We start from the raw sequence: 14,240 nt of genomic DNA, 5'->3' as shown, positions 1-14,240 counted from the left end.
AAGGAAGAAGCGTAATAGTATTAAAAGATAAAATTAATTTCGACGAAATCTGTTTACAGGAACAGGCATAAAATCGTAGAACGAACCGCGATCTTGGGAAAATACAGAATCTTGTTCGGAAACTTCTATTCCGCTCACAACGCACATCATCGTAGCCAACGCAGACCTACGCACGGCAAATAATAATGAATGAAGAAGCTGAGAAATAAAAGCTTACCGTTACAACTCTAACAGCTGCCTTTAAGAATACAGCGTACACAGATACACGCGTGTATCGTGTACCTACTGAAACACACGTCCAGTAACATACGTATAGCGATGTATTATATATTTGGCACAAGGAGGTGCTCGCATCGATTCGACTCAAGCAACAAGTAAAAAAATATCTCTACCGACTCTTGAGCAACTTTTCTCAGACATAGAACAAAATCCTGTATATCTCCAAGATATTTAACGCTCGTACCATGTTTGCCATAAAACGAATCACGCGTTAGCAATTTGTAGTTTCTTTAAGAAATTACACTCTCAAACGCAAAAGAGTCTCCTCTAATTCTCGTACGATTTTCCCTGTTACCTAGAAAAAGAGCGATTGTTCATAAGATTGTTCGAATTACTTTCCCGAGATAAAAGTCGCACGTGCGATCTCTCCTGCTCTTATCTTAACAGGAGGAGGTAAAAATCCGGTAAAATGGATCAAAGTAATTCGAAGAATATCCTGCGCGTGGAAGAATTCCGAATGTTCCCAAGAACAGTCAAATCCGATTAACGACTCTGTAATTTTTCCTGTTTTTCTTTTTTTTTTTTTTTATTTATTTCAGAATCTCAGAATTTTCAGTAATTCAGTAATCTTTCCTGTGAACGCGATTTTACCAATTCGCCAGTTTTAGAAATGTCCGGCTTCTCGGTAGTGTTCATCGCGTACAATAAAATGCTGCTCGCATCCTCAGGAACGTTTGAACTATTTTCCCAAGACAGAGACCGCGTACAATCGCTTCTACGCCTATGTTTATAGAGGGTTGTAATTCGAGACCGCCTGGAAGGGAGAGTGGGGTAAAAGTGGCTACCCTAGGTTATACCTGCGAAAATCTATTCAGTTCGGTACTCGTCTAGCCTGGAGCCAGCACAACACGTCGAAAATTCTCAGGAAACTCAGCAGGGAGAGGAACGGTACTTCGGTCCCTCCTCTTCGTTTTCATTCGCACGCACCGCATCATCGTCCACACGCGATTCCCGATCTCGCTTTCCTCCGAACTTGCAGTTCCTTCTATCGCATGTTTCGAGGCAGCACCTTGGATCTGGTGGCTTAACGCGCCGCCAAACATTCATCGATCTTCGATTCTGCCGAGTTCGTCGTTCGTGAAGTGTATCCGCTATAAAGATGCTTTCGAAGTGCCCCGTAGAAGATCGTAGAAGATATTGGATCGGCTGGAGGGAACTCGACGTTGGCTTAGTATAGGAACAGAGACGAGCAAATGAAGTTACCAAGGAACGCAGTGAACCGACTGAAAAATTATTCAACGTCTATTTCCTTGTAAAGTCAACTAGCGTAATATCTCTTCCACGAGCTTTTGTTAAATACTTTGGATATTTGTCTGGCAGAAATAGCTGTATGCAATAACAGAACAAGTTAGAATAGTTCGGTAGAATAATAGTTTGTACGTACGCTTATGTGTTTGGGAAATAACTCGAAACGAAAGAAAGTAATTTTCATGCAATTTCTTCTATTGGCGGAGAAACTCGGAATGTTTACGAAAAGAGATAAGACTCGTTGCAGTCGCGTCGATACGAGATTTCAGGTCCCTATCTCCTCGTATTCTGTCAATTCGCTTGTCACCGCGACACCAGACACGAGATAATCTCGTTGTCGATTAATTTCACGACCTCGTGGCCCGAATTATAGCAAAGTACAGGAATGCTTGTAACTATTATAATTATAAGGAGCAGTGGCAAGAGTATGTACAATGATGATTTCATAACGATGACTAGTTATAGTTTGAAGAAATATTTCCACATTGTGGTGCGAAATAGAAACGAATCTTCTACGCGTTGCTTTCGACATACCATTCGCTTGAATTTTTTTCCTAGTTCGCAACATTTCTAGAAATAATTTATAACGAATAGCGTGCTGAATTATTTTATACGTCGTTTGAAACGCGCACAGAACGGTTTAAAACGAGTCGCAAGAACAAAGAGAGAGATGAATCAACGACGTAAAGAAATTGCTTGAAATAGCAGAAACAGTAGAAAATAAATTTATTCAGAAGCTAATTAACGAAATCCCCAAAGAAGTTCTTGCTACCGGCGGAGCTAAACAAAGTCGCATAAACTGTACTGACAAAAAGTAACTTTAACAAATTGAATTCTCAACAAGCGACGACAGACGTAAAACAGTATCAAGTCTCTTTGTATTCGTCCGTAAGAACTAGACATTTTCCGTTCGAACGGTGGCCCAAGACTCTCGCACGCTACCGTAACACACCTTTCGCGGCGAATATTAGTTCATAGTTCATAATTGCAAATAACGCTAAAACGAACAACGAGAGATCAATTTCTACCAACACGTTTCTTTCCTCTGTCGCACGAGCCACACGATGATAACGTTCGAACATTGATTTTTCGTTGCAGGATGGATGTACCACGTGGTTGACTGCACGGTGCTTGGTATAACGAGACAGCAGAAGCAAGCAATCGCTATACACTGTCTGCAAAAGTCCATCGAGGCGGAACCGAAGAGCGGGCAAAGCCTTTACCTGCTGGGACGTTGCCTCGCCGCTTCTGGAAAAGTTCACGATGCATTTATCGCTTACAGGTAACGTACGTCGTCCTTGTGATACGCGAAGAGCGTGAATCTTGGAATTATTGCGCCGATGTATCAGCCACGCTTTTAAGCCTCTTAGCCTCTCCGGGCAACACCGACTAATTCGCCTCTGTTTGGTAGCTTTTTCTTTTTACCGACGTTTAAGCTGGATTAACTTCGACGCAAGAACGTAGCCAATTCCTTGAGAAATGGCCATCCGTTCGATTTCCTCGGTTAAACGCGCCAGTATTAAATTCCAGCAATTTTATGCCCCTATGTTAGATTGACTATCGTGGACAGTGGATGAACCACGCGACACGAAACAATGTCGTCCACCTGCTTCGATGCTTTAACGAATCCAGGTCACTTACGAACCATCGTCGATTGCAGAAATTCCGTGGAAAAGTCAGAAGGGAACGCCGACACGTGGTGCAGCATAGGCGTTCTATATCAACAGCAGAATCAACCTATGGACGCTTTACAAGCCTATATATGCGCTGTACAGTTAGACAAATCACACTCAGCTGCGTGGACTAATCTGGGCATTCTGTACGAAAGCGTTAGTCAACCGAAAGACGCACTAGCTTGTTACGTCAACGCATCCAGGTAAAGTAAATTGTCGGCCCGACACGCTAAAACGTTCACGTTACATTAGCCGTTAAAATCTCTATCGTTTAAATAAGATGGACAAGCTGACGCTGTCGTGAACGAAATTTCGCTTCGTTACGTCTTTTTATTGTCGTAGATGGAATGATTTATTGATCGATCGAGTCGAAGGTTTCGTTATTACTTAATGTTTAAACATTTTTATAGAGATAGAAGAAGGTCGTTTGAAATAGCGTGATGTTGCAATTCGCGTCGAGCGAAATTTCGTTCTTGTGATCCTTTAAGAGTTAGCGAGATGTTGTTGGCTAACAATGGTTTGGCTAAAACACATCCGTACTATGCAATATCGAAAAACAGTGATGTGCGTGTAAAATCTTTACCGTCAGCAGCTTCATTGCTACAACTGTTAGTTGTTAACCGACTTTGTACTTTTCCTACGAAACTAGATTTTCACATGGTTTCTACTATATTTCGTTTTAACGAGAAACAGTTGCTTGATATGACTATAGTGTACGTCAATTTATTCGATAATTTATTCGAGATTTCTTGTAAGATATTTATTTAGGAAGAGAGACATTTTTTTTACTTTACCTGCCGATGACGAGAGATCGCAATTCCCTTGATAGGAAATATTTGTCTTACTATAATTAATAAGAATACTTCAGTTTCATTTTTAGGGAAGGAGTAGAAGGAGAATTACTTTAACATTTAGCCAACCGCACGCGCCACAGCGAGGTATACTAATGCTCAGTGCTTAAAATACAAAGAAGTCTAAAAATTATTTAAGTGGTTAATTATATTTTCGTTCGATCAATTTCACATACTGTTTGTAGAAAACATCAAATTGACAGTATATATTAAAAGTATAAAAAATATAGGTAAAATTAAAAACGTTAAAGATGACCAAAGATAAATAACACGATTGGAACGTGAAATTAAAAATTCATAATACGTTTTAGTATTTTTTTACAATGTGATATCGTTCGATTATAACTTTATTTAGTCATAACTGATAGTGTAGCTTTTTAATTAATTTTAATTGTATTTTATTATATACTGTACTTAGTAAGAGGAGAAAAAGTGGCGCGATTAATTGGCAACAATTGCAGATAGACAATAACTGTTAATAGCAAAAAAGAAAATAAAGAAAACGCGTTGCAAAAGTCAAAAAGGGAGATCTCCTCGTTCGGCCACGCAGCGATGTTCTTCACAAAGGGGAGATCTCCCTATTCGATTGGCTAAGTGTTAAGTAGAGAGAAATTCGTTAGAATATATTTGATTTAATGCGAGGGATTTATTCTTTGTTTCTTAATGAAATGTTATAATCGATGAAAGCGTATTAATGTATCGAATAAATTATGAATAAATTATCTGATTATCTATACTGGGTATCTCGTATCACTGGAACAAATCGTATCTTTAAATATCCTGTGTACAGTGGAATATTTATATCGAAAATTTGATTGAAATTAATTCCCTACCTCATTCACATGACATAAGAAAAAGTCACTGATCTCCGTCGAATTAAAAATAAACACGTCATAAAATTCATAAGCGAACGAATAAAAGCTTACAGAAGCACGATAAACGTACGCATCAAAATGTTCCTATGATCAAAACTCAACATTTGTTAATTAAATAAACAACCGACTCGCTTCCGCATTTGTCAAACCGATTTCGTCATAATTTTCTAGATACCATTTTTTTAAATATTCAAATGAAACGCACATGGATAAAAATCTGTTAGGATCGACTCAAAATGAGATTAAATCGCAGAAAGTGCATTTTTATCGTAAGATCGTCGTATGAATGTGAACAACAGTGGTACATAGTTGCTCGTGCATTTAGCCCCCGTATGTCACGAATTTAATTCGAAACTTTTGTCAAACTTTTCGAAATCCGATTTCGACCAACTTCTCTATGCAAATATCTCGCTGTACATTGGCCCCTTAAGCTTTATAACTTCGTTATACGGCGACATCGTCACTGTATTATCAATGTACGTTTTCTCAGTTGAAATAAAAGATGAGACAATCGATCTTCCATCGATCGCTAACTGCTCCAAGATCCCTGCCCATTTTTTACGTGAAGCCGGTTACGCATGTTGCAAGACGCCTACTCGTTACATTCATAGAGGAACTTCGTCAAATTTTACTTTATAAGTAGATCGCGGGATTTTATGTAAATTCGTATCTTCGCGAACTTAATTTCAACAAATTGAATGTAAGAAGAAATTTATTTCGTCCACCGAACTTTATGTAATAAGGATCGTACTTTGGATATTTCGAATCTCTCTCGCTGGTCCCTCCGCAATTTTTTCCACTTTATTCATGTATTCATTATCTATACCTCTTCTATAGTTTTTACGCTGCATAATGAGCGCCCCGCTGAATGGCGTATCACGCATTACATGTTACAAGAAGAATGAGTAAGTCGAGGACAGGTCAGCATTTCAAAAAAAAAAAAAAGGAAAGGAAAGGAGGAGAAAAAAGAAAGAAAGCAAAAGAGAAAATAAAAGAAGAGAAATGATAAGGAGAGACTGAAAGCTTACCTGTCCATGAAAGATAAAATATAGAATAATGACAAAACAATCATTTTCGTTTATACAGGGGTAATAACAATACACCGAATTGCACGGGCTCATTGGCGGGCCTGGGTGGCGCTAAGTCAGGAGGTAACACCCCGATGAACCCATCGCTACAACAGCGGATCAACTTTCTGCAAAGTCACCTAAGCCAAGCACCAATGCCATCCGTCACCACCACCACCACCACCACCAAGTAAGTTACCTCTATCGTGTTTCACAAATTTTGATTAATTTTAGACCTTTGCATTCACAGTAGGACCTCGATTATCAGAGCAATTGATTAAGCTACTGAGGACCAAGTAATATTATTGAAAAATATGAATAAAGTAATTTATATGTTGCTTTCTCAAAGTAAAGCTAATGTGTTAGGATAATAGATACCTTGCAGAATACCACTATGTAAATTAAAATACTATAGTGCAATTGATATTAGATCATCTCATAAGCAATACAGTTTTCTATGATATATATGTATATCAGACGTATGCATCATTAATCAATGATGTATTCTCTCTTAATTTTACATTCTTACTATCGCCATCATTTTAATTTAATTTTAATCAAACATGAAGAATTACTTATGAGATGATCCGATACTTTAGTTCATCATATATTCAGTCAAAATAAATAGGTAACAACAGGTGAAAACAAAGTTATTCGATTATCTGAGTGGAATATGTGATGATTAGCTTAGATACACAAGGTGTTACTGTATTATGATAATCAGACGGTTTTAATGTTATCATTTTCTGATACATCTCACCTTTTTGATATCTTATCTTAGGTGTGAAGAAATTGCTTGGAGTTACTTAAAGGATGAGTGAAGTTATTTCAATGCTGATAAGTGTAAAACTCAAGAATCATATATGTGTATGTGTCCGAGCGCGCGCGAATGTGTGTATATACATATATTTTCAATACAATTTTTGGAGAAAATTCATTTTCAACTTTTCTTGTTAAGAATAAAGATGATGTATGATTGGTGTATAGGAATTATACAGATCTGTGTAAAACAAATAATGGTGATTTTGAGATCTTCAAAATGCCTCCACTTTCTTTTTTTGTATCATCTACGGTTATAAAGCTATAATTTAATTCGATAAATGAAAAATAATAAGTTTTTGATGTTCAAGGATTTAGGATCTACAAGATTTTGCTCAATTCTAATCAAAAATTCATTATTTGCAAAAATAAAAATTTTGGAAATTATTGAAAAACGATAGTTCTTACTTCTTCAATCTCAACCTACACAGAAACATTTGGAACTCTTCACGTGCGAACGTGTTGCAGATAAAATGCAATTTTGTTTTGCCCACGCGAATTAATCACAGAAAAATAAGAGAAAAAAGGAGCGGAGAACACGAAAGATTTTTTTTTAGAAGGTTCGTTCACAACACCGGACGGTTATCAAAAGAAACGTGTATATGTAAACATTGGTCTTGTTAATATGTCATGTTTCTGTTTTTAAGGAGACGGCAGCTGCCGTCTATAGAAGAGGCTTGGAACTTACCAATTAGTGCTGAGATGTCCAGCAGGCAGCAACAACAGCAACAGCCACCAACTGGCCCGGGTTATAAGTATGGTGCTACACCAGCTGGACCACCACCTCCTTATCCTCAAGGACAAGGACAGAATCTTAATACAAAAAGATTTAAGGTAAATCTTTTAGTCAGTGGTAATGATACTATAAGTGACAAAAATTTTAAATTTAAAAAAGCTGTGGTAAAGTAAAGTTCACTAGAAATAAATCTTAAGATACAGTTTAATAAAACAATGCTTTTAGATATTAAAACACATACATGGTTATATGCACTCGTACAGTAAAAAAACACTTGTTTGATTGTTTCAACTGACGAAATAAATTGTACTTTCAGCAAGGAGAAGAACCAATTTCTCCAGCTTCTCAGCAAAGACCACCGCCATTTTACCTCACATCTCAGCAACTACAAATGTTACAGTTTCTTCAACAAAATCATGGAAGTTTAACGCCACAACAACAGGGTTTGCTTGCCCAGTTACAGCAACAGTACCGATGCATGCAACAACACCAACAACAAATTAGGATACAACAACAGCAAGCTACTCAAAGGGGGTTGCGACCTGGACAACCAGGTTATCCTACTACAGGCTACAATCATACGCAACTAGGACAACCTGGTGTGATCAAGAACTATGGAATACCTCAGCAACCGGTACTATACCTTTTGTTTTATATACATTTATGAATCATCTTGTCATCTAGCTGTTAAACAATCTTATTTCACATTTTATAACAGAACTTAAAGTTTATTAACACTAAACCTACCGATACTTCGTGTATACCTATTCCTACCGTGTCCGGTCAAAATAACCGGTGATAAAAAAAAGTAATAGTTTTTATGATTTAACTTAGATAACGTTCAATTTATGACTGAATGTATATAAAATGATGAACTTTCTGTTTACTTTTGTTTAATTTCAATTATAGGCTTAAATAAAATTACACTTTTATTTATATAGAGATATATCTTATTCATCTCCGCTGCACTTTTTATAGTTTATCTTATTATCAAATGTACATTTGCCGCATACATATTTCCCGCATCTTGAACAGATTTTCTTAGTTTTGTAACCTTCACAATATTTTACTTGGCAAGTTTTTTTGTAGTAATGAGTCTGAACTTGTTGATAGTTGCCGTTTAGCATATCCCCAAATATATTATGAACTGATGTCCTGCCAGGTTTGCAATTTGCATCTATTTCTTTTCAAACTATTCCAACAGGCCTTTTGAAATATTTGTAACGCCGTCGACCGTAAAAAATGCTAAATTTCATGACGATTCCTTAGTATTATTATGGGCCTGAGTTCATATGTTTTAACACCTGGTGACTATTTTGATCGAGGGATGGATTATGGTTTATGACAAGATTACGGGCGTAACAGTTGTTATTATTTGTTATTACTGATTTTGTTTGTCATCTAACCTTAAGATAACCTTTTCGTTGTACTGATTGTATTTATTTTAAGAGTAAATAAAATATTTTATCGACCGGTCAAATTAACCGCCCGCGGTAGACAGAACAAAATACAACTTTTTCTTAGAAAAAGAAAGCGAACTAGAAGTAAATACTGAAAAGTATACGTTAAGCATGTTTTATGAAAAGTCATAACTTATGAAGCGATATGATAATTAAATTTTTAATTGATAGTTAATGATAATCAAATTAAATTTTTGTGGAAGCTTGAAAACAATCAACTTGACCAGCACTGGTTGGTTTTTACTACTATGGTGCATAGTACATTATATTATATTTATTTAATCGCTCCCTGTTACAGTTGCAGCAAGGTGGGACTGTTGCATTACAAACAGGATTCTCAGACTCCAATGTCGGTTACAACACGGCAGCGACTGGGAACAGCCAGACGCCGGGAATGCCTTACAAATCTGCCTCTGATCCAAACTACCCTCAGAGACAATTGTCATCCAACCAATACAACCAATACCAGCCTAACCAATTCACTGCCCAGGGTTATACTCAAATATCGTCCACAACGAGCAACTATCCAGAAGGCTCAGCAGGAAATAAAGATCTGGGTGTGACGGATCAGGAGTTACAGGCTCTGTTATCCCAGAAGGATATAGCGACGTCATTGGCGGAGGATCTGTTGAAGCATTTCGGATCAGAAGATTTAGACGTGAAGGAAGAGGCGCCGAGTATCATGAACAATGGTACGCTAAGTTCAGGTCCGTTTTCACCGTCGAACCTTGAGGAGAACGCGGACAAGATCAAAGAAGTGAAGCTGGAAAAGGTAGAAGATATTCAATCGTCGGCCACGTCCAAGCTCGAGGCGTACGAAAACTGCAATACGTCAACCCCAGCAGCTGAGACGGTGAAATGCGAGGCAACGTCAAGTACAAATAAAAGTGAATCGGTCGCTCGGATCGAACCTGTGCTAAAATTGGAAAGCTTGTGCGAATCGCAACCTGAACAGGAACTTAGTATAGACATGGATTCCAAAACTATCGTAGAGGCGTGCAAAGGTCAGGGATTGAAGGGTGTACCGAATTGCTCCATACTTAGCGATCGTTCACCTCCACCCACGCCGCCTGATCCTCCAAGTCAGAGGCTAACTAAGGAACAACTCCTACCCCCTACTCCTAGCGTTTATTTAGAGAATAAGAAGGATGCATTCAGTCCTCAACTTCAAGAGTTTTGTCTAAAACACCCGATAGCTGTGATCCGTGGTCTTGCAGCTGCTTTAAAGCTGGACCTTGGTCTTTTTTCGACTAAAACTTTGGTAGAGGCGAATCCAGATCATAGTATCGAGGTGAGAACGCAAATGCAGCAAACTAGTGATGAGAATTGGGACCCTGTAATGGGAAAGAAAGTTTGGGGTTGTATCAGTCATAGAAGTCACACGACCATCGCGAAATATGCACAATACCAGGCATCGAGTTTTCAAGAAAGTTTAAAGGAGGAAAAGGAAAAGGCTCAAGGTATACATACCTCGAATCTATCCGATTCAGACTCAAAAGATAGCACTGGAGCTGTCAGAAGGAAGAAAAACGCGTTTGGATTGGCGGGTCGACCGGGTTCAAAGATGTTGCGATTTGGGACCAATGTAGATTTATCAGACGAGAGAAAGTGGAAACCGCAACTCCAGGAGCTGATGAAATTACCAGCGTTCGCTAGAGTCGTATCGGCTGGAAATATGCTCAGTCATGTCGGACACGTTATTTTAGGCATGAATACTGTCCAATTATATATGAAGGTAACTATAATATTTATTTAAATTTGTTTTTCATAACTATTGTTGAATAATATTTTAAACTATAGATATATTTATGTAAACTTATATTTTTATCAAAATAATGTAGTAAATGAAATCTATATAGAAGATCGTTTTACGTATTAAATATCGTAACAAATACTTTGAATACTTTTTGCAAATAGTTTGAAAAACATAAAAAAATTTATCAAAAAAAGATATTATTAAATGGTGAAACATTTCCCTAAAAAGCATCTTTATTTGCTTTTATAGGTACCAGGTAGTAGAACACCTGGCCACCAGGAAAACAACAATTTTTGTTCTATTAATATCAATATTGGACCAGGAGATTGCGAGTGGTTTGCAGTGCCTGATGCATACTGGGGTATAATTTGCTCTCTTTGTGAGCGGAATAATATCAATTACCTTCATGGCAGTTGGTGGCCTTCTTTAGAGGACCTATATGATGAAAACATTCCTGTGTATAGGTTTTTACAAAGACCAGGTGATCTTGTCTGGGTTAATGCGGGTAAGCAAATTACAAATAATCATAAGTTGCTTAACACTAATTAAATAGATGGCATAGTAATCTATAATTTGGAAAAAAGTACAAGTGAAATCAAACTCTTTTTCATCATTTTTATCCTACTCATATCAAATCAAGTTCAAAGTATCCATATGTTAATCATATTAAACAATTCATCTTTAATAATAAAAAAATATTGTAGAAACTAAAATTAATTAATTAAAGTTCCATTAAAATAAACTAGTTCGTTTCATGGAAAAATAAACAAGGTAAAGATATTTTCATTATAAAGTAACTAAGAAAAAAAAATTTTATTATTTCTTTAGGTTGTGTGCACTGGGTTCAAGCTGTTGGATGGTGTAACAACATAGCATGGAATGTGGGTCCTTTAACTGCTCGACAATATCAACTGGCAATTGAACGATATGAGTGGAATAAACTGCAGTCGTTCAAATCTATTGTACCAATGGTACACTTATCCTGGAACTTAGCAAGAAATATCAAAGTGTCTGATCCCAGATTGTTTGAACTAATTAAAAATTGCCTATTAAGGACAATGAGACAGTGTTGCTTAATATTAGAGTTTGTGAAAAGTAAAAGTGTGGAAGTTCGGTTTCATGGACGAGGAAAAAACGAAGCATCGCATTACTGCGGACAATGCGAGGTAAGATAATTTTAAATAATATTAACTCATAATTTTTACTTATGTTTTCCTTAAAATAAAGGTGAACATGATACAACCAACTTAAATATTGAAGCAGCTTAATAAGTACTGATTAATATTATAAATTTTGCTTTTCTTCCAGATTGAAGTGTTTAACATCCTGTTCATAAGAGAACAGGAGAAACGACACGTCGTACACTGTATGGACTGTGCACGAAAACAGTCCCCATCCTTAGAAGGGTTTGTTTGCTTAGAAGAATACAGAATGCGAGATTTAATGGACGTTTATGACGGATTTACTTTACACACTTCTCTAACAACTCCCTCATCAGTTCAGTCTAACCAATCCTCCTGAGAATACATGCAACACAGATATCTGGACTTTCTAGGCACTTTACAGTGATTTAGATAGTACAATATCTGTGTTCGAAAAGAATCTTTATAATAAGCATTATTTAAGTACCTGGGAGCTACCATAAAAGAATGAAGAAGAGCAGAAAATTTTATATGTTAAACTATATAAGTCGAACATCTATTTCCATGCTAATTTTAAGGTACGCACAATACATGTTATATACGAAGCAATTGAAAATTTCAAATTTTTTTAGAATTAATTAGTACTGATTACATACACAAATTGAGACGTATATTCGAAAAATTTTATATTGAATTGACATAAAATCAGCGAAACTCTGCTCTAGCTCTCGGGTATAGAAAATCGAAATTAAGTAAACGAGAGAAGACTGCGTTTTACTTATAAATTACTCAATATCATCATTTGTAATCCTTTAATGGCACAGCCATGATAATGTGCATAAGCTTTGCAATAAAAAATGCTTGACATAGTTATCAAACTTGACCGTGTTCCTTATCAGTTTTATATCATGGCAAGTAACTACAAAACAAGCATTCAATATTCATTTTTGTCACAAACGATAGAACATCTCTTTTTTTTATATCGTTCATAAATTACATGTTTCGAAATTTTTACGAATAACAAAAAGAAAAGTTAGAAAAAATTTTCATATAATCGAGAAACATCACGGAATTGTTCACTGCCAATCGTGAATATATTAAAGGATTACACTGTAACAGTCCACAATGATGAGGGATAAGCTGTCGTTAACTATTATTATGAATTAAGATACAATTGTAAAGTATCACCAAGCTGCTCAAAAAACATACTTGTACATTTTTGTATGCAAGCGAATTGAAACGATTATTGATTTTTATGAAATTCATGGGAATATTAGCACAGTTTCGAATGTCCTACTGCCAACGACGATTCGACTTTTTAAATCGCAGCAACGATTATGTTTTTATACTAAACTCGAAGACAATGAGATCAGTATCTGATTGAGATTTATTAAGGAAATAATTATTAAACATTTTGCAGCAAATTCAAATTTAATTTAACAAAAAAGTGTTAACAGTACAGTGACATTCGTGACGAATATCGTGCTTTAAATAAATCAATCATTGTGTCAAGCAAAAAATAGCGGCTCTAAAACATTTGTACAGTAAAAGATACTGTTTATAATAATAATTTCTAAGATAAACGAACCTTCGTTTTTAGGACAAGGGGACGATAACATGTTGCGATCAGCTCATAAAACGGCGTTTCTCAATTTATTTTTTGTTTATTTTCATAAACAGAATAAAAAGAGAAACGTGTGATATTCTAAATATCGGGAATCATATGCTGAAATCATTTGAATTTTTCTACCATAATTAAGTCAATGATAAAGAATATTTATTAATTGTAAATGAATTTGTTTCAAATGATTTTTAATTATAGAAAATCTTCCATCAATTTATACAACCTATTCGGTACATGAAAGATAGAATGTTATAGTCTAATGGCTTATTTTAATTATTATTTAAGGTAACACAATTATAGAATATTAGTACAATTTTAACGAACTTAAGGACGGAATATAAGATCAGATCAACGTTAAGAAAAAAGTTGGGAAACGCTGCCTGTCTAACAATGAGTTAATCGTATCTTAAAGCAAAGGAGAAGCGTACCTTCAACTCAGTCTCGTCAATTCACATTGGTGTCTAGTAACGCCAAATGTACGTGCCAGAAAACAAAAAAAAAAACCTCTTACCTACCACAAGTGTATAAATAATGCAATTCTCGTTCCGCCGAAAAGATGTATTTTCACAAACGCATGAGAGAGAGGGAGAGAAAGAGAGAGAAAATGGAGAAAAAAGCAAAAAATGGTAGATAGTACAGGTCGTAATAAGATCATCGAAGAACGATGTATTTTTGAAAATCCTAGGAAATACTAGTTCCGCCGAGTTAGT

General features: G+C 36.2%; 1 protein-coding gene across 5 annotated transcripts in view; it reads left to right on the top strand.

Annotated features, from left to right (window-relative positions):
* The window catches only part of LOC117233677 (histone demethylase UTY), a 146,614-nt gene extending 132,581 nt beyond the window's left edge, over positions 1–14,033 (top strand). For all 5 annotated transcript variants that reach the window (XM_033494183.1, XM_033494186.1, XM_033494184.1 and 2 more), the window contains 9 exons: positions 2,626–2,809; positions 3,188–3,403; positions 6,013–6,183; positions 7,460–7,646; positions 7,865–8,182; positions 9,307–10,743; positions 11,014–11,269; positions 11,593–11,930; positions 12,073–14,033. In XM_033494183.1, the coding sequence (XP_033350074.1) occupies positions 2,626–2,809; positions 3,188–3,403; positions 6,013–6,183; positions 7,460–7,646; positions 7,865–8,182; positions 9,307–10,743; positions 11,014–11,269; positions 11,593–11,930; positions 12,073–12,285 (3,320 nt within the window). In that variant the 3' untranslated portion in view covers positions 12,286–14,033. The remainder of the gene's footprint in view (positions 1–2,625; positions 2,810–3,187; positions 3,404–6,012; positions 6,184–7,459; positions 7,647–7,864; positions 8,183–9,306; positions 10,744–11,013; positions 11,270–11,592; positions 11,931–12,072) is intronic.
* The last annotated feature ends 207 nt before the right edge of the window (positions 14,034–14,240 follow it).

The sequence above is a fragment of the Bombus vosnesenskii genome, unplaced genomic scaffold (assembly GCF_011952255.1).
Source record: "Bombus vosnesenskii isolate JDL3184/JDL3185 unplaced genomic scaffold, Bvos_JDL3184-5_v1.1 scf7180000013298, whole genome shotgun sequence".
Taxonomy (NCBI): Eukaryota; Metazoa; Arthropoda; class Insecta; order Hymenoptera; family Apidae; genus Bombus; species Bombus vosnesenskii.
This window is presented reverse-complemented; position numbering and strand designations above follow the sequence as displayed.